At 38.5% G+C, this 24,729-nt stretch overlaps 3 protein-coding genes across 5 annotated transcripts in view; 2 read left to right on the plus strand and 1 right to left on the minus strand.

Moving 5' to 3' along the window:
- dapp1 (dual adaptor of phosphotyrosine and 3-phosphoinositides) overlaps positions 1-3,901 on the plus strand; it is a 33,321-nt gene extending 29,420 nt beyond the window's left edge. For 2 of the 3 annotated variants that reach the window (XM_080042060.1, XM_080042061.1), the window contains exon 9: positions 818-1,809. In XM_080042060.1, the coding sequence (XP_079898186.1) occupies positions 818-841 (24 nt within the window). In that variant the 3' untranslated portion in view covers positions 842-1,809. Of the gene's footprint in view, positions 1-817; positions 1,810-3,216 lie in introns of those variants that run through there. The other variant, XR_013845223.1, reaches the window with a different exon arrangement.
- A 251-nt stretch (positions 3,902-4,152) lies between these two features.
- On the minus strand, positions 4,153-12,555 carry lamtor3 (late endosomal/lysosomal adaptor, MAPK and MTOR activator 3). The gene is made up of 7 exons (XM_080042122.1): positions 12,458-12,555; positions 12,190-12,234; positions 9,755-9,789; positions 9,231-9,289; positions 7,984-8,117; positions 7,447-7,510; positions 4,153-4,532 (listed from the first exon to the last, which is right to left on the minus strand). The coding sequence occupies exons 2-7, from the start codon at positions 12,196-12,198 to the stop codon at positions 4,459-4,461; spliced, it is 375 nt and encodes a 124-aa protein (XP_079898248.1). The 5' UTR covers positions 12,199-12,234; positions 12,458-12,555; the 3' UTR covers positions 4,153-4,458.
- A 1,982-nt stretch (positions 12,556-14,537) lies between these two features.
- Positions 14,538-19,905, plus strand: LOC307261518 (protein YIPF7-like; the record flags this gene model as incomplete). The annotated part of the gene is made up of 6 exons (XM_080042077.1): positions 14,538-14,591; positions 14,780-14,913; positions 15,853-15,968; positions 16,274-16,419; positions 18,631-18,812; positions 19,743-19,905. Exons 2-6 carry the CDS (start codon positions 14,792-14,794, stop codon positions 19,903-19,905), a joined length of 729 nt encoding a protein of 242 aa, XP_079898203.1. The 5' UTR covers positions 14,538-14,591; positions 14,780-14,791.
- Positions 19,906-24,729: the final 4,824 nt, after the last annotated feature.

Here is a 24,729-nt window from a genome sequence, read left to right on the forward strand (position 1 = left end):
GTTTCATAGTGTTTTCATAAATTGTAATCCTTCTTCACGGCAACACTTTACTTGCACATTAAACAGATACATTCCCCCTCTTGCTAAATGCCATTGATACACCCAGTGTTTTCTGCTTTTGCGTCCAATGTCCAGCTGGGTGAAAATAGTAGCCAGCCGAGATCCTGACCCTCCAAGGGGGGTCCGGGGGTATGACCCCCCGGGAGATTTTTTTAAGTTTTTAAAGTGAAATGCATGAATCTGGTGCACTTTGAGAGGGAAATTAAGAGGCTGAAGAATTTTGTATGAAAAAAATGGAGACACTGTGTCAGATGAATTAGAAGCTATTGGAGAAGGACACATGGATTTTCCATAATAATATTAATTTAAAATAAAATGTTATGCAGGGTCCCCTGGGATGGGCTTGGAGCTCTTTTTCTTATTTGGGACATATTTCTCTGTAATATAATGAGTGCATTTACATTATTTAAAAATTAAAAGGGCCATATTACATTATATTTTTTAAATGTGCCACGGGCCAATCAATCAGTTTTGACAACCCTGCACTAGTGGGTTAACTAAGAAATGCAAAAAAAAAAAAAAAAAATCTTTTTTTTTCAAAGGGCCATATTACATTATATCTTTAAAATCGGCCGCGGGCCAATAAAAAGCGGGCCGCAGTTGGCCCGCGGGCCGTAGTTTGGACACCCCTGTTCTAGACTTTAGTATGCTAATGAGCTTTGGCACGGGGCCGCGGCCCTAGTGTGAGTGGCCCCTTACAGACCAGTTAAAGGACTAGGTGATTTGCAGCCAGCGGTGACACACTCTTTTTTTCCAGTCACAGATGAGAAAAGGTCGATGAATGCTGTGAGTTGAGATGGAACGCAGACTCCACACAAGACCTCACATCAGCTGGATGAACTAAACCCAGAGTCCACTGGAGAATGGATGAGAATGGGACAGGCATGGTATCTGCCAATTTTTAAAGTTCAAATTTAAAGACATTTAAGACCTTTTTAAGACCTCTAAAATGGAAAAATAATACCAATACCGCGGTAACAGAAATCGACAAACTACACTATACTCCGTAAAGGGTTACATTAAATCTGACTACCAAATATTCAATGCACTTTAGCTAACAACTGCTGTCTAATTACAGAAAATAAAAAACAAAAAGGTCCAACTAGCTGATCTTTTGAGGGAACTATTAGTATCTTTAAAGATGAGCTAGTTGGACCTTTTCGGGTTGAAGATGGCCTCAAAATCAACTCCCAAACCTACTGCCAGTTTCTAGAAGATACTTTCTTCAGTGGTACAGTAAAAGGTCTGCATCTTTCAAGAAGACCATGATTTTTATGCAGGACAATGCTCCATCACATGCATCGAAGTACTCAACTGCATGGCTAGCCAGTAAAGGCCTTAAGGATGAAAAAATAATGACATGACCCCCTTCCTCTCCTGACCTAAACCCTATTGAGAACCTGTGGGCCCTGCTTAAACGGGATATTTACAGTGAAGGAAATCAGTACACCTCTCGGAACAGTGTCTGGGAGGCTGTGGTTGCTGCTGCACAAAAAGTTGATCGTCAACAGATCAAGAAACTGACAGACTCCATGAATGGAAGGCTTGTGACAGTTATTGAAAAGAAGGGTGGCTATATTATATTGGTCACTGATTTTTTTTTTTGACATGTCGGACATTTTTATTTGTAAATGTTGAGTTGTTTTATTATTCTCACTGTAACAGATGAAAATAAACAAGTGAGATGGGAAAATTTTAGTTTTTTTATTTAGTTGCAGAATAATTCTGCACACTAATAGTTACCTAATAATAGCAAAACATATATAGCCTATATTCTCGTAAGAAAGACAAAACCTCACCTTTACTTTCGTAAACATTCAGGTTTAGGTTCATTAACATTTTGGATTGACCGAGAGCACTGTAGTTGTTCAATAATAAAATTAATCCTCAAAAATACAACTTGCCTAAAAAATTTGCACACACAGTGTAAGAGATCACTGTAAAGGCAACCTGAAAACCCATCATTACCACCTTTTTAACCAATTACAGAACTGTATCAATTGGTTTACATTTACTGATTAATCGAGTAACAAGAACAGTTTAATAAATTTAGAAAATATGTGTTAGGTGCAGCATACAATATTTTAATTAGGCTAAATTAAAAATGGGATATTTTTGGGAGAAGAATAATCCGAATGTTCTTCATATTTTAATTCCTTATTCAATAAATAACAAACTTAGTCCATTAACTTTATTTTTCAGAACTTATGGCAGAAACTATTTAAAAATTGGTTCCACAGGTCAAGGGAGGTTTTTGCAATTTCAAAATCGTATGTTGGCCCACTGTAGATTTACATCCATGCGGTAATTTGCGCAAAGTAATTTTTTCTTCATACAGTATTGTTGCAGGCGTTCAGGTTAATAAACCGAGTTGTACCGATTGGCAAAGGAAACGTAGGCTACTATCTGCGATTGATGGGAGGATCGGCAATAGTTTTTATAGCTGTCAGAAAGGGAGTGCAGAGTGGAGAGAAAGAAAGTGACAGAAAGAGACCCGCGTCTCACTCCATGAGCTCACGCCAAGTCAACGCGACCTGAATGAGCTGAATGAACGTCTGATGAGCAGCTATTTATAAATATAGACACATAAACATTGTTCACTAAACACAATCAACGTGTTGTGTGATTTGCGACAGTAGCCTACCTATATCATCAGCGGACGGGTGGTTGCGCACCTACAAGCAGCGGCAGTGTGTGGTCGCGGTCGCGGGGTGAAAAAAGCCAGCCAGTCGTCCTCCCTCCACCTCTCACTGAATTTATAATAGCTGCGCATGCATTTCGCTGGGTCGTTCTCTCCTTTTTTGCTCTACCGCGGCCGACTTCAAATTCGAAAGCAGGGAACACACATTCTTCTTCTACGTTTTAAATGCGGTACTCAGCCTCACACGGCCGTACTGCCTCTAGCGTAGGCGTCGGACTTGCCGGATATCTTTGTATATAAAACACCGATAAAATAAAAACATAGAAATCTAACAATTAAACTATAAAACTAGAATGAAACAAATAAGGCAAGCTCATTAATTCTGCCCCCGAGTAAATTTAATGCCGCCCACCCAATAATTCCAGACTTTTTAAGACATTTAAGGCCTTGAATATTGAAACTTAAATTTAATGACTTTTAATGCTTTTCAAGATCCGCGGCAACCCTGGGGACAGGTTGCCCTGTGTGGACTGATTGGAGGTCAGCTACTGGGAAGAGACTCCGCTTTGCTTCATGACATATTCACTGGTGAAGAATTTCACCAGTCGTCTGTTAGAATTCTCACTCTGCTGTTATAGAGTTGGGTTTCCTTTAAAACAAACTCCTTCATGGGTATTGTTAGCATTATGCTATTACACCAAACATCCTGTCTGTGGCTATTAGCTTCAAGCTATTTTTGTTCCTAGCAGTGAAGAAAATCTCTCCAGTCTCATCCTTAAAAAACAATATTGATTATATGAAGTTCTCTCGTGTCAGAAAAGCCTATTTTGTTGTAATAATGCAGAACTGGTAAATGGAATTATTTCAAATGAATTATGATGCAGGAAATCTTTTTAATATGTAGCAATAAAAAGTACCTTACACCCGTGTATATGCACGATGCTCCCATACTATGTGTCACATGTGCTACACTAGAGCCAGTGGCTGGTGATAATTTCATGAGAATGTACTGAAGATTGTAGTTAGGTCAAGACACTGTAACATTTTAACTTCTAGATATCATGAAACCTTGCCAGTTGATCATTTATATTAAAACAATTAGTTTTTTTCATTGTTTTATGAAATGTTTGAATAAATATGCCAACAATCTAGATGTTGGATAAAGCTAGAGTTAAAATGCATGTTTACAACATATTAGTGTCCAACATTTTTACAGAACAATGTATCATTAAACAAACAATGAACAAATCTTTCTGTAATAACCTTGTTTCAGGCAAACCCTCTCCACACTGATGGCTGGATTGCAGTCGTCAGTGAAATAAAATGTATTGACAAATTGACCTTTCTACAAAGACTACAATATAAGTACATTACTACTACTACAAGAAAACACTACAACACTGGATGTTTACAATCAAACCATAACCAATGACAAAATGAGGGAAACCAGATGAGATGCTAAAAATGACATTTATTTCAGACTGCTTGACATTTGATTTGACATATTAACTCTGGGTTAACTGTGAAAATGCTGACGAGGAATACCTCTGTTGTACAGAGAAAAAATTATCAGAGAGCAAGAAAGTCAACAAAGAGAAAATGTGTAGAGGAAAGTTCAATCACGATGGAAGATATTAACACATATCAAGTCTCTTACTGGGAATTTTAAAAACCTCCAGACAGGTTTTTCCCACAGGCCATGAATGCACCATTACAGACAGCTTGACAGTGAACAGACAGTGATTGTGTGTCAGAGCTTATGTCACCTCCACCACCTGCCTCAGCTCCTCTATTAGTGGAGCCAGCTCCTTCTCCAGACTCATGATCAGCCCTGAGGACACACACAGTGCACTGCTGTTAATTCACTTTAGACAATATCTCATGGTCAATGTATGAACACAACAGGAGCCACTGGAATGTCTGTGGTGATCCAATGAGCTTTCACAATACAGTGTCGTGCGAAAGTTTGTGAACCCCTTGAGCCTTTTGGAATTGTATTTATTTTAACCATTATTAATTCATTTTTTTCAATACCAGTATTTTTTATATGAAATAATAGATGTTTGTTTATCAATTCAACATTTTTCTTTTCCAGAAATCAATTGTTAAAACAGTTAAAACAAATTATTTGACAAATGTATGTGCAAAAGTTTGTGAACCCTGAGCTGCATTGCTTAAATCGAGCAAGGTAAACACAATCAGGTGGGCCAAATTGATTGATGAAATAGACCAATGTAATGAGAGATCTTTAGGGAAGAAATTCTGCGTCACTAGATAAAACAAAGATAAAACCTGGTCAGTTTAGGCTCACCAAACTGAACCCATACAGGTCAGAGATTCTAAAAGGGAAAGAAATCTCAGAAGATCTCAGGAATAGACTTGTGATGCTGCACATTTGTCTAGGGACAGCTATAAATTAATTTAAAAAAAGTTTGAGCTCCATCGGTCCACCGTGAGGCAAATCATCTACAAATGGAGAGCTTTAAGAGTGACTAAACATCTGCCTAGAAGTGGACTTCCTTCAAAAATATCTTCAAGCGCCACAAGAAAAGTATTTTTTTAGTTAAAAGCCAACCCACTCATTACATCTAGTGATTTGCAGACCTCTCTTGCAACATCTGGGACAGATGTGCATGGTTCCACAATAAGAAGAAAACTCAGTCAAAATGGCTTTCATGGGATGGTTGCTGAAGAAGCCTCTGCTCTCAAAAAAGAACAAAACTGCTTGTCACGGCTTTGCCAGAGAGCACCTGGAGATACCTGAAGTCTTATTCTGTGGGCAGATTAGTCCAAAATTGATCTGTTTGGTCATAACCAAAACCGCCATGTTTGGGCAGAAACGCAACTCTGCCTACCACCAAGAGAACCTTCTCCCAAGTGAAGGATGGTGGTGGCAAATGGTCTGCAAATCTCCAGATGTAATGTGTGGGTTGGCTTTTACCTGAAAAATCACTTTTCTTGTGGCGCTTGAGGATATTTTTGAAGGAAGTCCACTTCTAGGCAGACGTTAAGTCACTCTTAAAGCTCTCCATTTGTAGATGATTTGCCTCACGGTGGGCCGATGGAGCTCAAACTTTTTTATACGAATGTATAGCTGTCCCCAGACAAATGTGCAACATCAAAACTCTATTCCTGAGATCCTCTGAGATTTTTTCCCCCTTGAGCATGTCTGACCTGTATGGGTTCAGTTTGGTGGGCCTAAACTGACCTGGTTTTATCTTTGTTTTATCTAGTGGCGCCCAATTTCTTCCCTCAAGATCTCTCATTACATTGGTCTATTTCATCAATCAGTTTGGCCCACCTGATTGTATTTACCTTGCTCGATTTAAGCAATGCAGCTTAGGGTTCACAAACTTTTGCACATACAACATTTGTCAAATAATTTGTTTTTATCTATTTTAACAATTGATTTCTGGAAAATAAAAATGTTGAATTGATAAACAAACATCTGTTATTTCATATAAAAATACTGGTATTGAAAAAAAATGAATTAATAATGGTTAAAATAAATAAAATTCCAAAAGGCTCAAGGGGTTCACAAACTTTCGCACGACACTGTATATCCACTTCCCACAACACTTACCCTTTTATGTATGGGGAGTTCCAATCCCCATACTTCCCTACTATTTAGTATGCCAGAAAAAGATTTAGGATGTCCCGATACATGCACGCCAATTGTAGTATGGTGAAAATACATAAATGCCCCACTAACTCCAATAGCATTTTAGAGTATTCGTCTTTACTCTTGACATTTCTCGACATAATGAGAAAAAATCTTCCTTATCTGATTTTTTTTTTCTCCAGTGGCCCTAAAACTCTTCTGTACTTTAGTATGTAGTGTAGTAAAAAGAAAGAGTATGTGATTTGGAACGCAGGGTTAGTTCACAGACAGTAGCCCCACCGGTGAGGCTCTTGCAGCTACATTTAGTATGGGGGCCTGTAACAAACACCATGCTGGCTGTGTTACAACTATTCCACCTAGTATAGCTCCGACTACTGGAACAGACGTGTAGAAGCCATTAGGGGTGTTTTTGGTTCTATGTTGGAATATTTGGTTTGATTATTTTTGGTGTTGACACGCCACGCCACAGGGCGGCAGTAGTGTGCTGGTGATAAGTCAAATCATTGTAATCAGGAGAAATAGACATATGTCATATGTTTTGGGGCTTTTTTATGCTTTTTATTTGACAGACAGGGAAATTAGATAATTTTTCACAAAGTTAATCACAAAACACAACACTCATAACAGAAATATAATTAGCTACATTGGGAATGTTTTTAAAGTCTAATCTTTTCATTTTTTAAAGTTTTTCCAAAACATCAAACTATGAAACCATTCAAACTACACAAGCAATATCTATCTATCAAGTTCTCACAAACACCACTGTAACATGGCAGATGGTGGGGAAATACCAGGCATGTACATAGAGACTCTTTTCCCCAACATTGAAACAGAAGTTTTTATTTAGACTTGTCGACTACTCTATTTAAAATACAGTGAGAAAACCAAGCACAATGTAAACGCTTTTGGAGTACTTCAGCCATAACATTCTTCTACACAATTACCAAGCCGTTTAAGTAAATGCTGTTGTGATAAACAACAATGATTAAATGTTGCTGTCAATAACTTGTAAGCCCTTCCCTAGTCATTCATAATTCTATCTTGGCTTGACTATTGGTAATCTACATGTAGTTGCAGTGGACTAAGGTGAACTGTGTACATTGAGCATTGACAGAGGGTTTACCTGTGTTGGCACTACTGCTGGCAATCAGACTGATGACCAGTGGTAACTGATTGAACTGCACAATCTGTTGAGTACAAGGACACAACAGACATGTTAGGCCACCAACAGGGGAGAAACACCGCCATGCTTACACCTCACGTGTTGGGATGATATGAGGTATTGTCCAGAAAACAGCCTTAAGATTTTCACAGAACTATTGCTGGGTTGAGAATCCTCATAATGTAGCTAATAAAACACAGTCAACCAGACAACAGGCTTATTAGTTGTAGGTGGTTGAAACTAGGGATAGACCGATTAATCAGGCTCACGAGGCTGATTAAAAAAATCAAGAAGAAAGAAGACTGCAGCCAGGCAGCCTTGTCAGTGTGGCTGCTTTGGAGCAATGTTAGCGGTTTTTAATTTTTTTACCGAAAATATTTACCTTATCTACCTTATTTTTTTCATTCTCAATAATCACAGGGAGCTGCTAAGAAATCCATTAGTCACTTATGGTAATATGTGAGAGAAAAATGAGAGCCATGTATGATAATGTCTGACCTGGTAGGTGTTGTAGTAGCATATGATGCTCTTGTTCTTGGACAGGCCCAGTTTGCTGCCCTGGTCTGTGGCCAGAGCAAACGTGGACAAGAAGCCTGGTCGCAGAGCATGGACCGGAGCACTGTCATTGGCAACTGCAGGGACACACAACAAGCAATGTGAATAACTGTACTCTACACACACTCAATAACTGCTCCTCACTTCAGATATTCTATTAGAAGACGTGCATAATGAGACTTATTTGCTCTGAATTCCCTTTGACACAAACACACCACTTAACAATGTCTGTTTTTAGTAGGTTTTTTTTCTCAGTGCCTTTGGTACATTACTTGAATCCTCCTTAACTTTCAAAAATATAGTTCTAATCATTTCTGATGCACAAAGTCAAAGCAGTTAAATAGTGATATTCAATGGGAACGGAGCAGCTTGCCGAGTTTGTTTCAGATCAGTCTGCGACATTTTGATTAGATTTTCTGGCCTGTGAATGAAATACCCCCTGAAAAGCTCAATATTTATCCCAACATCAGTCTCCACAAATCCTCAACTTTAACTCATATCAACTGCTCACAGCATGGGACAAAAACAAAAACTAGATGAGTCTCCATCACTACTTTTACTACTTTTGTGCAATGTAGGCAAAACAAGAATAACTCACCCTGCGTTCCAAATCACATACTCTTTTTCTTTTTACTACACTACTTAGGGCTGGCCCGAATGCCATTTTTCAGGCTTCGAATATTCGTTGGTTTTTCCGAGCGAATATTCGAATATTCGTTCCAGAAAAACACACCATAATAAAACCACTATAAAAAAAAAAATTAAAAAAACGAAGCCCCGAATACTAATTTTCCGAACGAGTATTCGAATATTCGAATAATTCGGGCCAGCCCTACACTACATACTACACATACAGAAGAGTTTTAGGGCCACAGGAGAGAAAAAAAAATCAGATAAGGAAGATTTTTTTTATTATTTCGAGAAATGTCAAGAATAAAGACGAATACTGCAAAATGCTATTGGAGTGAGTGGGGCATCTGGGTATTTTTGGCATACTGCAATTGACGTGCATGTATTGGGACATCCTAAATCTCTTTCTGGCATACTAAATAGTATGGAAGTATGGGGATTGGAACACAGGGTCAGTGTGTGGTTAGCCATAATGCTGTGTGGTTATAGTGGAACTGATGACAAAGACAAAGGATTGTATAATAGAAATGAGCTCCAAAGTGTTGCAATAGTTCTTTTACCTTTGATGACAGGGACTCCGTCTCTGTCTGTCACTACAATGGCATGAAGACCTTCAACACTGGGAGGAAGCACAGAGCAGGGTTATACACACTGACATGGAACATAGCTTTACTAATATTCATTATGTACTCAATCAGGCATGGGCCATTCTCAAGGTATACATATATGCCCTAGGATGTTAACATAGTTTATTATTGTTCAGAACATTCCTGCATCATAACCTTTACTAAAAGAGAAATGTGTAGAAAGTGAGCATGTCTCTAAAAACCTTGTTGAGCTGCTCACTTAAAAAGGACAGCTGGTATTTCTATTGTGTTAAGAATAATTAAATGTTTATTACAAGTGAATTAATGTAGAAAATATTCTATATCTTGAAAGAGAAATTATTTTGTCTTTTACTCAGATGTTTCAAAAATAACACATTTGAGAGCTGTATTTGCTGTACCGTGTTATTTTTTTGCTTAAGGTTATCATACCGTCAGAATATCATACCAGCCCCATGCCCGAGCTCAATCATACACACCTTTGCAGCTGTTTGTACAGGTATCTCTTCAAATCCTGCAAAGAAAAGTGATACATGTTGGACAGGAAAGTAGTAGAGCTTTAGCAGTGGTGGAGGAAGTCCCCAGATCCTTTATACCAAACTGTAAAAATACTCTGGTTCAAGTTAAGCGCCTGCATTGACGTTACCTACAGTAAGTATAATCAGGAACATGTATTTAAAGTATTGAAGCCATGACATGTTTGGCATATTTGTAAAAATAAAAAAATAAAAATTACAATGACAATCATCATCTTATGTTCATATGTTCTGGTTCCAAAAATCTTAATTCATAAAGTAACTTAATGCTTGGGTGGAGGATTTGGGGAGAAAATGGCAGTTGGGATAGAGATTCGAATCCAAATACCTCAACCGCTCCACTTGTTCTCTTTGGTCCCTCCCCTATGGTCCCTCCCTGACACACTCTACACCAGGGGTATTCAACTAAAATTCAAATAGGTCCAGTTAGAGAAAATGTCCTCAAGCAAAGGTCCGGAACATCATAATGTCTAACTTGCGTTATGATTCAGTGTGATATATAGTGAAGTAGCCTAGTAGTTGTATCAACGTCTGCATGTAATTAACAACTGACTGTCAGATCAATATAGAAAGAACAATTCAAAAACATTTCAACAATATTTATTCTCACTTTTAAATAATTATAGATATATAATACTGAAGATATATGTATTATTTAAGTGACTCAACTGAAACTAATCTCTTCATAGAGAAGGGCTGCATTTAAAAATAAAATTGTGAAAATAAATATAATAATAATCTTAAAATAAAGATAAAATATATAATTCATTTTTGAAAAATTAAATAATTTTGAGAAATATTTTCAATGTATCATTTCTAAACTTCACTATACCTACTGTGTTTGTTTAACATAGTAATCTCCCACTTTGTCTAATACTGGATTTTTATTTTGCAATTTTGAAAAGCTCTGAAAAAGTGACATGTCAGAAACTAAACCCCTGTAGGAGGGTCTGGGGGTTTCCCCCCCAGTAATTTTTTTTTGTGTTTTTAGAATGTAATCGGAGCATTCTGGTGCAAATAATAAAAGAAAAGGTCAACATTTAATATAGTTAAGATGAATAGAAAAATTAACAAAACAACATAACTTGCTAGCAGCCAGATAACTGGACTGAGGGACGGATGACCACTAGCTTTCGCTAATGTTAGTGGGGGCTACTGCCAAATATCTTGCTAAAAAATTAACCTGTATTTATAAATTCTGCCATTACTAAGAATATGTAAAACTTAAAATGTAGATAATTGAAACTACATACAAATTTTTTTTTTAAATAATGTTTTTCCTGTTGCTGTTGTGGGCAGTAGATGCAGTGCTGCTGGCGATTGGTGATTATGTCAATCTTATGTCTGTGTCATTCACACATAGGTCTACATCAGGGTAATAGAGAGTCCACATGATTGCACCTTGACCGGTTTTCACCAGTCTTACAAAAGGGGAAAAAATCATAGATAGTAATAATAGGAAAAAACTCAGCTGTTGATCGCTCGTTAACTCGCTCGCGACACACGGAGCCGGTGAGCGAGCGGGCGAGCGAGAGAGAAAGCTGTCTCTCACTCTCCTCCCGCTGTCTTTCTCACTCTAATCTGACTTATTTCGCTGAAATTCTCGTAATTCTTGCACTTCTCTCTGTCATCTCTCGCATGATAGCTCACTGTCTCTGTCTGTGAGCCAGCCTGAGCCGGGAATGCACAGATTCGATTGGCTGCCTGAGTAGCAGGAGGCGGGATGGCTTAACTCGAAAGCATTTCCTGATTCGCTAAACCAGTACCGTAAAGTCTAGAAAAGCTGCGCCGGTCAAAATAGAAGCGCCCCGTCAAAATTTTAAATACTTAAACAATTGATTGACTACAGGTCCGGGTCCGTATAGGACGGCGTCTGGGTCCGGACCCGGACCGCGGTCCGCCTGTTAGTGACCCCCGCTCTACACCAACAAAGTTGTGCCAAAGTGAATGGACAGTCCCAACAGCCAATAAGAACAGAGAATCGGAGCCTCGCTCTGATTGGTCAGAGTGTCAGCTCATGTTAACTTTGACCAATCAGAAATCATATACTGTACTCCAGCTTTATGCCAAAAATACCTATGCCCCACTAACTCCAACAGCATTTAGCAGGATTGGTCTTGATTCTTGACATTTCTATACAAAATGAAAGAAAAAAAAACTTCCTTATCTGATTTTTATTTCTCTCCCATGGTTCTAATACTCTTGTGTGCTTTAATATAGTGTAGTAAAAAGAAAAAGTATGTGATTTGGAACGCAGGGTCAATTACATGGAAGGTCACATTTTGGTTTAAATCAAATTTGGTTTTGATATTATTTCTGGGGCTCGTTGCCAGCGACTGGTAGGACTATGGAAGGAGAGAATGACAGGCCGTACTCACGTCAGCCATGGTGTTGATTTATATGTTATTCACAACGGTGAGCGACTGTAGGGAGAAAAGTGAGTCCATTAAAAGTCCACATAGTAACTTAGACTGTCTGTAACTCTGGGTCATTTGAAACGAATGAGTATGTTACCATGCTAACCTGGTAGCTAATGAGAAAGGTAACCGGCGATATTTAGCTAACAATGGCATACTACATTAATGTAAACATGTGAAGTAAATGCAAAGAAAATAACACATCTCAACGGGGAACGGTTTGTTATACCTTATAATGGAATCCTTCTTGTACTGCCTTCACATCTAACCGCAGCATACGACACAAGAGGCACGAGAGCACGAGTCACATGACAGCCTTGTTTTGTTTCCGGTGTGGGCGTGGCTTTGGAGGAAATGACAGCCGTTCTGCTCTCTTGCTTGTTCTGACTGGTCACATGTTCTCGGTGTCTTTTGAAACTTTACCGAGAGAAACTATTTGCTGTAACGTTCATTTTGTGTCCTGAGAAAAATAAATATAGGCTACATTAGGCTGTAGCCTATATTAAATAGCCTTTTTATATATTTAAATAAGCCATATTCAGTTGTATAGCTCCACTGATATTGCATAGCCTACATAAGCATTCAATAGACACAGACCTATTTATAAAGACATAACACTTATGATGCATAGCACAGCATTGATGCAGAATCCAATCATATCTTTATTATGTAATGCACATTTCTTTATGTGTAGCCTAAACAACAGCCTATATGTGCTGCTCGAAAATATGTGAACCCCTTGAGCATTTTGGAATTTTATTTATTTTAACCATTAATCATGAATTTTTTTTATCAATACCAGTATTTTTTATATGAAATAACAGATGTTTGTTTATCAAATCAAAACAATTTTTTTTACGGAAATCAATTGTTAAAACGGACAAAACAAATTATGTGCAAAAGTTTGTGAACCCCGAGCTGCATTGCTTAAATCGAGCAGGTAAACACAATCAGGTTGAGTGATGAAATGGACCAATGTAATGACAGATCTTTAGGGATGGAATTGGGCGGCATTAGATAAAACAGATATAAAACCAGGTCAGTTTAGGCCCACCAAAGTGAACCCATTCAGGTCAGTTAGCCAAGAGTAAAGGAAATCTCAGAGGATCTCAGGAATAGAGTTGTGATGTTTCAAATGTGTCTGGGGACAGCTTTAAATTTATTTAAAAAAAGTTTGAGCTCCATCGATCCACTGCGAGGCAAATCATCTACAAATGGAGAGCTTTAGGAGTGACTGAACATCTGCCTAGAAGTGGACTTCCTTCAAAAATATCCACAAGCGCCACAAGAAAAGGGATTTTTCAGTTAAAAGCCAACCCAAACATTACATGTAGTGATTTGCAGACCTCTCTTGCAGCATCTGGGACAGATGTGCATGGTTCCACAATAAGAAGAAAACTCAGTCAAAATGGCTTTCATGGGAGGGTTGCTGAAGAAGCCTCTGCTCTCAAAAAATAACAAAACTGCTTGTCACAACTTTGCCAGAGAGAACCTGGAGATACCTGAAGTCTTTTGGAAGTCAGCCTTTACCAGAAAAATCACTTTTCTTGTGGCGCTTGTGGATATTTTTGAAGGAAGTCCACTTCCAGGCAGATGTTCAGTCACTGTTTAAGCTCTCCATTTGTAGATGATTTGCCTCAAGGTGGACCGATGGAGCTCAAACTTTTTTTTAATTAATTTATAGCTGTCCCCAGACAAATGTGCAACATCACAACTCTATTCCTGAGATCCTCTAAGGTTTTCTTATCCTTTTAGGTGTTGACCTGTTTGGGTTCACTTTGGTGAGCCTAAACCAACCTTGTTTGATCTTTGTTTTATCAAGTGCCGCCCAATTTCTTCCCTAAAGATCTCTCATTACATTGGTCCATTTCATCACTCAACTTGGCCCACCTGATTGTGTTTACCTGCTCGATTTAAGCAATGCAGCTCAGGGTTCACAAACGTTTGCACATACAAAAGTTGGCAAATCATTTGTTTTGTCTGTTTTAACAATTGATTTCCGGAAAAAAAAGGTTGAATTAATTGAACAAACATCTGTTATTTCATATAAAAAATACTGGTATTGATACAAATTAATGATTAATGGTTAAACTAAATAAAATTCCAAAATGCTCAAGGGGTTCACATACTTTCGAGTAGCACTGTATATTATAGTTCAGTAAAGCTCTTACATTTTAGAGCATTTCCAGTTTAAAGAATCAGAATAAAGAGGAGCTCAGCAGTTGCCATGTCCCACAGCCCAATGCTAAATATAGCAAACTATTAATACTTCTTTACAGACTGGGCTGCATGTTCTCTGGCCTGTTGACATCAACATCTCTGTGAAGAGGCCTCAACAAGTCGGGCTTTCTAGACTCAAACTGGTGAGTTTATTGAGCAGAAAATAAGTTGTTTTGTTGCCTGAAAGTGTGTATTGCCCTTTAGTTATTAACCCTGAGATACTTTGAGATAGTTTCTCATAAACCAGGTGCAGAATCAAGTTCATTTGGGGATTTGGGCGGGGGTGTACTTATAAAAAATGTCTTAACATTGACTGAAATATGTGATTCAGATTGTGTTGAGCATGGGGGACTTCCAACAGTTTGAGCAGGACTTCTACCAGACAGGGTATAACATCGATGGCCAGGATCAGTATATGGATTACAGCCAGATCTACAACGCCACAAGCCCCATCTATTATGATGAGTAAGTGTTTAGACTTTAGATTGTGCCTCTATACTGTATTACCATTTCATTTGAGTGCCATATGCATCCGATTATCTGTAAATAATATCACAATCATTGAAAACCTCCAGAGTACAATGGGACTAGACAGGTATAAAGGTATGTGAGCCAAACTACAACTTGTTCCTATGGTGGTATTTAAGTCTCTTTTTACTTTCTCTTTGTGTTGACCATGTGCTGTGGATCATAGCCTGACTTTTCTGTGAACAATGTAAGACTCCACATGAGGGCGACATCAAATAAATCCTAGAATAACTTGACATAACTGACTGATGAGACTTAGAAACTATAGGGAGAATGTGTTTTCTTCCCGGAGAGCAAGAACAGCATCATCATATTAGGCATGATTTTCTGAGGGTATGATAACTTAAAGTAAGAAATTCCACAGTTTCACTGTATCATGGTATGGCGATTGCAGCTCTCAAATGTGTTATTTAGAAATGTTTTTTTTTTTGTTTTTTTTTGCGGATTAACACAATCTTTTCTCATTTTTAAACAACATATAGTATATTCTGAACATTTATAAACTTTAATGATAACATAAGACATTAAATGAATAACTCTAAATAAAATAGAAATGAAAGCAGTCCTAAAGTGAGCAGGTCAATAAGGTTTGTAGAGACATGCTCACGTTCTACACATTTCTCTTTTAGTAAAAATTCCTGATGCAGGAATATTCTAAACATTAATAAACTTGAATGTTAACATACTAGGGGGCAGGGCGCTAAAACCTTAAAACGCTATAGCGGAAAAATAATAGTGGTTTTGAAACCTTGACTTTTTCAAACCCCGATAAACCTTGACACCGGTCATCGACCTGTGCCTTCATCATATTACTACTTTTATGTTTTTCCAATCAGTGTTAATTTGATATTTCATTTGCGACTGTGTTATTTCCAGTGGAGCAGAGGCTTTGGTGCCAGGTTCTGCGGATCCTTCCATGGAGCAGCAGTACACTGGAGAGTTCTACCAGCCTGGAACACATGACCCAGAAGAGGAGCCTCCCCTTCTCGAGGGTGATAACAAACAGATGTTTTTTTGTTGGTAATAGATTCGTTTTAAACTAGCAATTGTCCGTTCATATAGAATTCAGATGTGTAATTCCCCGGAGGCAGCTGTGGAACTGATTAATATATATAAAGCAACATTCCTGTATTCAGATTCCAATCAAAGCAACATGGCACTGAAGATCACTCCATACTAACAATCAGAAAGAGTTACTGACTGATCAGGTGTTTCTGTATTTTGTACGTTGTTTTCATGATTGAATTTTGAAATAATTTTTTCTTCTCTTCTTGACTCTTTTCTGGTCGTTGTCTAGAACTAGGTACCAACTTTGAGGTCATCTGGCAGAAGACATTGACAGTGTTGAACCCCTCCAAGCCAGTAGATGGCAGCATTATACATGACAATGACCTGACAGGCCCTTTCCTCTTCTTCATTGTACTAGGGGTCACTTTAATGATAGTGAGTTACTTTCTAGATATTTAGCACAGTAAGAGTCTTTCCCTGCGTTCCAAATCTCATACTTTTTTCTATTCCACATGCTACAGATGACCATACAAATTATCTAGTTAGCATGAGGTTGGGAAATACTTTTACTTATTTATTTCATCATAACATTGCGCCTTGATCTTGCCTCTTCATTATACAGTGCTGTGTGAAAGTTTGTGAACCCCTTGAACCTTTTGGAATTGTATCTATTTTTACCATTATTAATTCATTTTTATCAATACCAATATTTTTTATATGAAATAACATGTTTGTTTATCAATTCAACATTTTTCTTTTCCAGAAATCAATTGTTAAAACAGATAAAACAAATTATTTGACAAATGTTGTATGATCAAAAGTTTGTGAACCCTAAGCTGCATTGCTTAAATCGAGCAAGTTAACACAATCAGATGGGCTAAATTGAGTCATGAAATGGACCAATGTAATGAGAGATCTTTAGGGAATAAATTGGGCGGCACTAGATAAAACAGAGAAAAAAGGTCAGTTTAGGCCCACCAAAGTGAACCCATACAGGTCAGACATGCTCAAAGGGAAAATAATCTCTGAGGATCTCAGGAATAGAGTTGTGATGCTGCACATTTGTCTGGGGACAGCTATAAATTATTTTAAAAAAAAGTTTGAGCTCCATCGGTCCACCGTGAGGCAAATCATCTACAAATGGAGAGCTTTAAGAGTGACTGAACATCTACCTGGAAGTAGACTTCCTTCAAAAATATCCACAAGCGCCACAAGAAAAGTGATTTTTCAGTTAAAAGCCAACCCAAACATTACATGTAGTGATTTGCAGACCTCTCTTGCAGCATCTGGGACAGATGTGCATGGTTCCACAATAAGAAGAAAACTCAGTCAACATGGCTTTCATGGGAGGGTTGCTGAAGAAGCCTCTGCTATCAAAAAAGAACAAAACTGCTTGTCACAACTTTGCCAGAGAGCACCTGGAGATACCTGAAGTCTTATTCTGTGGACAGATTAGTCGAAAATTTAACTGTTTGGTCATAACCAAAACCACCATGTTTGGGCAAAAACGCAACTCTGCCTACCACCAAGAGAACCTTCTCCCAAGTGAAGAATGGTGGTGTCAAATTGTCTGCAAATCTCCAGATGTAATGTTTGGGTTGGCTTTTACCTGAAAAATCACTTTTCTTGTGGCGCTTGATGATATTTTTGAAGGAAGTCCACTTCTAGGCAGATGTTCAGTCACTCTTAAAGCTCTCCATTTGTAGATGATTTACCTCACGGTGGACCGATGGAGCTACATTTTTTTTTATATGAATTTATAGCTGTCCCCATACAAATGTGCAACATCAAGGGCCGGTTTCGCAGACATGGATTAAGCATAGTTCTGGACTAAATTGTACTTTCAATGGACAATCTCCATTCAAAATTCCATTTAGTCCAGGACTAGGCTTAATCCATGTCTGTGAAACTGGCCCCAAAACTCTATTCCTGAGATCCTCTGAGATTTTTTTCCCTTTTAGCATGTCTGACCTGTATGGGTTCACTTTGGTGGGCCTAAACTGACCTGGTTTTATCTCTGTTTTATCTAGTGCCACCCAATTTCTTCCCTAACGATCTCTCATTACATTGGTCTATTTCATCAATCATTTTGGCCCACCTGATTGTGTTAACCTGCCTGATTTAAGCAATGCAGCTCAGGGTTCACAAACTTTTGCACATACAGCAGTTGGCAAATCATTTGTTTTGTCTTTTAACAATTGATTTCTGGAAAAGAAAAATGTTGAATTGATAAACAAACATCTGTTATTTCATGTAAGAAATACTGGTATTGATAAAAATGAATTAATGATGGTAAAAATAAATAAAATTCCAAAAGGTTCAAGGGGTTCACAAACTTTCACACAGCACTGTATATCCGTCATGTTGTCAGATTGTTGTCGATGTGACGTCACTGCCGGCGGGAACTGGATTGTGGGTCAGAATCGCCCAAATAGCATGCTGATTTCAACACTAAAAACCTCATCCGGATGTAGTTGGCATCTGGGTATTTTTTAACCATACTAAATCTGACCACATGAATTCGGACATCCTAAATCTTTTTCTACCATACTAAATAGCAGAAAGTACGGGGATTGGAACGCTTGCCATATAATATGCAAAGTAAAGTGATTAAACCAGTTTATTTCTGTTCTCTCGTATATCCAGGCAGGTAAAGCCAACTTTGGTTACGTGTACGGTGTCAGTGCTACAGCCTGCATTGGGATTTACATTCTCCTCAGTCTGATGAGTTGCCTGGCCGTGTCTTTAAGCTGTGTGATCAGTGTGCTGGGCTACTGCCTCCTGCCCATGGTGGCCCTCTCTACATACGCTGTCTTCTGCTCGCTGCAGTAAGTCCCCTCAGTACTTGTGTATTATCTATGTTACTGTTTGTGATATTTCATCGTCTTCATAGGCTTAAAGACTTACAGTAGGTCAGTTGCTATGAAGATGGCTCATTGTCATTATTTTCTACAACTACTACTACTTCACTCATAAACTTTGAAGAAAATCCTTCAAATCCTTCTGTCACAGTGATCTTTGACCTCCATCATTTATTCAGTTCATCTTAGAGTCAGAGTGGACATTTGTGCAAGGTTTAAAGAAAATCCCCTCAAAGCGTTGATGAGTTTTTGGGTTCACAAGAATGGCCCAGATGGACGGACAACTCTAAAACATATTGGCTATGGCCTTCGTCATTCCCCAGTGCGGAGGCATGAAAACGTAGCTTTAACTCACTACGTCTGGAATCTAATTGTACTGCCCCGTTTAAACAGCCTTTAAATTTGTCACAAGCATCCTCATCAAAAACTGAATGACCATATAAAAATCTGTTATAGGGGGCTTTCACACCTTGAAGTCTGCACTTAGGTCCGAACCATTCTTTTAATCCAGTGTATGGATTTGATCTGCTTAGGTTTGGTTTAGACTAATTTCTCCTCTGTGTGAATGGCGATAGCCGGCCAGGACTGCCTGTACTTGTTCCGAAAGTCTGAACCATCGAAAAACTGCCTTCATACTGGACCATAACCAAACCATGGTTAAGTATAATCTGGACCGAGACCACCTCTTTAGGTCGGACCAAGGTCCACTTGGTGGTTTCACTTCTGTAATTTTGGTTCGGATCAAACAGAAAAGTCCTAGAAAAGGTACAGTAGTTGTGAAAGCCCCCTTAGTTTTGACCAACAAAGAAAAAGATCAGATGAAAGTTTCTTGAAGAATTCAGGTCAGGTTGACCTTTATGGTGAACAAGCTTCCAATCCCTCTTTTTCTTTCCACAGAGGCATCCTGGGTACATGTCTGACCTTGCTAGGGATTTTTTGGTGTAGTCTCTCTGCCTCCAAGATCTTCATCTCCACCTTGGGTATGGAGGGCCAGCAGCTGTTGGTGGCTTACCCATGTGCCCTTATCTATGGGCTCTTTGCACTCATCACTGTATTTTAATCATCACAAGAAATAATCTGAGAGGAAAAGCCTTTTTTGTTCAAGTAAATAGTTTTTATTACATTTTTCACATTTTCTTACTTCTTCCAAGAAAATGAAAGGTATGTTAAAGGTATGTTTTTCACCCTTGTAGTGTGATGAAGATATAGAATAATGAAGAATTTACATCTTTCATTAAAAAAATATAAAAACTCCTTCTGCCTTCTTCCTCATGAACTATAGTTCATAAAAAAAACAATCCTGCAAAGCCCAAAGCCGGCAGATTGTACGTCAGGTTAACAGGATGTAGGCCTTCACCGGCTCATAAGACATGATATCTCACAGCCATGATGCTTCCTGGACTCCATCAAGCACTCAAATTAAGGACAAACTTCCACAGTGATGTCTGAAAAGCTCAGGGGCCGTATTCACAAAACATTTTAAGGTTAAGAGTAAGTCCAAACTTGCTGATTTTGGAGTAACACTTAAAAATAAGGGGTGTTTCACTCATTATTTTAGGACTTCTAACTTTTTAAGATAAGTTTAATTCATAATGCATTTTAGCACTAAAAGTAGCTCCTAAATCTATGAAAAGCTAAGAGTCCTCGAGAGGACCCCTAAGAGTAAATCACAGACAATCATTTGATGCCGTTTTGGAGAGATATAGGCCTTATGATAGTGAGCTTTCTGAATGGTACCTTAATAACTGTGAGGGTTTAATGATCTTGGTAAAGCTATATTCAGAAAGTATAGATACATTTATATTTATTATATTTATAAAAATTAAAATACAAAAGTATTTATTTAGCTCCTTTTCCTGCAGTTGCTGTCGGTTTACGATGCACTGAAAGTTTCTGTTGGTGTCACATTTGGGTTTAATTTCCTACTAGACTAGGAAGCCTCGCAGCATTCCTCCGTTCCAAAGGTCCGCTACTGTAAAGTTGCGTGTCCTTTTTCCTTCCACATGCACTTTGCGATTTCGTCGGCTGTTGTTTCTAAATTCATCCAGAATTTTCATAGAAATGAAATGACTCTAGTCTGAAATTTATTTTACACTTGATTATCTATGGCTACAAAGTAGTCATTTCATCTTATTACAACAGAGGGCGCCACAGCATCACAGTAGTGCAGCTGTTTTCAGTGTGAGGACACATTTCCCTTCATTCCCATGTTTATCAGTGTTAACAGATATGTTTATCTGGCAGAAACTTGTTATGTGGTTACTATTTTAGTATTTTAAGACACTTTTGGTCACACTGTTTTTTTTTGGAGTTGTGTGCTGCAGAAACTATAATGATAATGATAGCTTTGTTTTTAAACTATGCTTTATTTGTCCCCTCTATTGTTTGAGGGGGCTAGGCTAGTCTACTGATGTTCTGCAGACAAACCGTTTCTTTATTTACATCAAATTCTATCACAGCTACTCTTGAAAGAAACACCAAAACAATACTCATATACAGTATTGATGATGCTACAATGCTCACGGATGGTAACAATTGTATGTTTAGCATTTCAAGATTAGCCAGACAAAATGCGATTTAGAATTATATTTTTTCTATAACAATTCTTGAAAAAACCTTGTTTTTTTTCGACATGCATTAGTATCTGTCTTTATTGTTTCCCCAACACAATCAAATAAATATATGTACATATCAAAAAACATACACATTATATGCATATATACATACATACAGTATACCCATCCATACATTCACATTCAAATGGGAATCAGGTTAAAAAGGCAGCTGGGATGTGTATGTCCAAACTGGCACACTCTACAGACACTTGTCATCCATCCACAACTAAGCAACCACACAATGAAACATTTGCAGTCGTTATAGACCAATTAAAAAAATGTATCTTAATGTTATTTGCATTTACACAAGTTACTATCCACATGTCAACCTACTATCATTCTTACTATTCCTCTTCTTCTTTGCAGTGGGATTTCATTACTGAGCAGCTTGTCAAATGTGTTACATTAGGAAAGTTCCCATAATATATACTCACTGGATGGTAAAAAAACAACAAAAACTCACATCGAAAGTCTTTAAAGATCCTATATTATGCTATTTTTCAGGTTCAGCTTTTTATTTTGTGACTCTACTAGAAACTGTTTTCATAGTGTAGTGTCCAAAAATCCCTTTTTATTTCTCACACTTGCATTGCTGGATTTCGTCTCATAGAATCTCTGCGAAGACGGTCTGTTTAGAGCGTACACATAACTCTCTTTAAAGAGCACCTACTATGCTATTTTTCAGGATCACACTGGTATTGCAGTTCAGCCTCTGCACAAACGTTATGTTTAGAGCCTAAACGCAACTCTCTTTAAGACCCCCGTCTGCCCTCTGTCCCTGTCTTACCTAGGCCTGGAACCTGGCCAATCAGAGCCATGTTCCCTCATTAACCGGATGGTAACATGCACCGTCACCTCTACACTGAGCGGACTGCAGTGCGAGCGCAGGCAGATTTGAGCAGACAGGGGAGGGTGGGGCTAGCCTGGTCCTACTAGACCATCGTACTTCATTTAATTTGTACAGAAGTTCTGGAATCGCTCAATTGACAAACGTAAACTCACTTGAAGGTGTCTGTTGAAGTTTAGAACTATTGGATCTGCCCAGTGCCACTCTGGATCTGCCAATCAATCGCATAAAGTTTGGTCGTGACGTGTAAAAATCTATCAAGAAAAAAGCCTGCGAATATACTGCGGACCCAGACTGACTACTGAAGGGAAATGAAAATTGAGCAGAAGTAGGTGGGCGGAGCCAGGCTAGGGCCGGGCAGGGCGGGCCTGAGCTTTTAGCAGCGTTACCATACATGGGAAATCCAATTTGTTCAAGTCAATAAATCCAGGATATTAGGCACTAGGGTGCCGCAAACGTCATCAGCTGCTTTTATTTTTTTAATACTTTATTTTTGGATTTTTTTTTTTCAAAAAACACACACAAACACACACACCTGAACACGAGAACACAAAAACAAAAGACCTAACAAAACAGCCACCGAAGATAGTAAGCAGGGAATATGTCTAAATGCATGTACTGTATGTCATTATTTGACACTTTGGTATCGTTTAGCATAACTATAAAACATTCAAAGGGAGGCAGGGACGGGCCTGAGTGTGTAGCAGCATTACCATACATGACAAATCCATGTTGATTATGTAACTCAATGCAGGAAATTAGGCACTAGGGTGCCGTGCGCTTTGCACAGCCACCCCGGACGGTCAGTATGGAATATCTCTAAATGCATGTACGTTATTATTTGACACTTTGGTATCGTTTAGCATGATTATAAAACATTAGAACAACGTTTATAGGACAGAAAAGACAAAAAAGCATAATAGGTGCTCTTTAGGAATTTTATGTGATCATCTTTGAAAGGTCAAATTTTGGGGATCTCGTCAATGCAAGACAGGGATTTGTAAGATGGTGGTCTTGGATCTGGGCCCTTGTTCTAAAACCTCTAACACTAGTGTTTCTTGCTTTATCAGTAGAGTGTTGCTCCGACCACAAATTTTTCTCATACAGCTGTACAAGTGAAATCCAAAACAGTTTTGGTTACAGTTGTGAGCTTCAGTACATGCTGAAGTACTTCACAGATGACTTTCTTGTCAGTGAACTGTCGAAGAGAACTTCCTCTCAGGCTGTAACCCTTGGCAGAGCCTAACCCCAAGCATGGCCCTAACGTCAGCCTTAACCCTCTGTTACCCAAACCACAACACAGCCCCCTTCATGACTCCATTCTTCTCAACGCCTTGTAACCCAGAACATATGCAACATGCTTGACCCTAATACACTCACAGTTTAGACTCAGAGAAAGACAAGACAGTTATCTGAAGTGATAGCATTGATAATGGCCAAAGAGTGTATTTGTATAAATGAGAATCTCCCCCCCCCCCCTCCCCCCACATAGGTAATCTAGCTGCCCAGGCTGAAGACAAACACTCCCTGGGCCCCGCAGTAACTATCCTGCTACTTTACACCACACTCTTCCAGATGATTAAGAGGTTCTGTGCTCTCAGGGACTCAGCTCCTGCTCAGGCTCAGCTTTCATTGAGCAGAGGAAAGATGGATGGGGATCTCACTTGTTTCACCTCAACCCAAAATGAACCAGTTTACCGCAGATTAAAAGGAACTGATTCAGCTTAATCTGCTTCAACCCATTTATTCTCCGAGGAGTTTCATAAAGTATTTAAATATTCATATGTCCAAGGATGTAATATAGATTAGTTTCGCTACCTCCTGTGCAATGGGTGATGCCGTAGTTAAACCAGAGTAATACATATCATTTAGTAAAGGAGGAATCAGTGATTCTGGAGAATGCTTGTTGTCAAAATAACTTTCTGTCAGAATCACAGAATATCTTCTCCCAATCTGCTACTTGTTGTAATGTGTGTGCACTGAAATTTTCTTTTCAGTGTTTATACAAAGCCTAGGCTCTGTAAACGGGCATGTGAACATAGGGGCCCACAGAAGCTAACAACATGCCCATTTACAGAGCCTAGGCTGTGTATTAACACTGGATTTCATTCAGCGCACACACAGTACATACAGGTAGCGGATCATGAGGAGATATCAACTGATTTTGACAAAAAGTGATTTTGACATCAAGCTTTCTCAATAATCGCTGACTCCACCTTTTAAGTGGTATCTAACATCCATATAGTATAGCATGAAAAATGCTGGAAGGCCGTGATATCATTTTCATTAGTTTTTCAGGCATTTTGCCATAAACTAAAATAGATTTAATAAATCACTGCTGCACTGTAGACCATTTGTCTAAATATCAACACAAAGGAGTAGTCTAGTGATTATTCTATTGGTGTAGATTAACAATACAATG

Source organism: Ammodytes marinus (assembly GCF_949987685.1).
Source record: "Ammodytes marinus genome assembly, chromosome: 15".
Lineage (NCBI taxonomy): Eukaryota > Metazoa > Chordata > Actinopteri > Uranoscopiformes > Ammodytidae > Ammodytes > Ammodytes marinus.

What these genes read in the sequence shown, in the direction of transcription:
- lamtor3 (XM_080042122.1), bottom strand. An exon ending in CGGAGTCCCTGTCATCAAAG is followed by an intron (nt 8,118 to 9,230) that starts GTAAAAGAACTA and finishes GTGTCCCTGCAG; the next exon opens with TTGCCAATGACAGTGCTCCG. An exon ending in GCTACTACAACACCTACCAG is followed by an intron (nt 7,511 to 7,983) that starts GTCAGACATTAT and finishes TGTACTCAACAG; the next exon opens with ATTGTGCAGTTCAATCAGTT.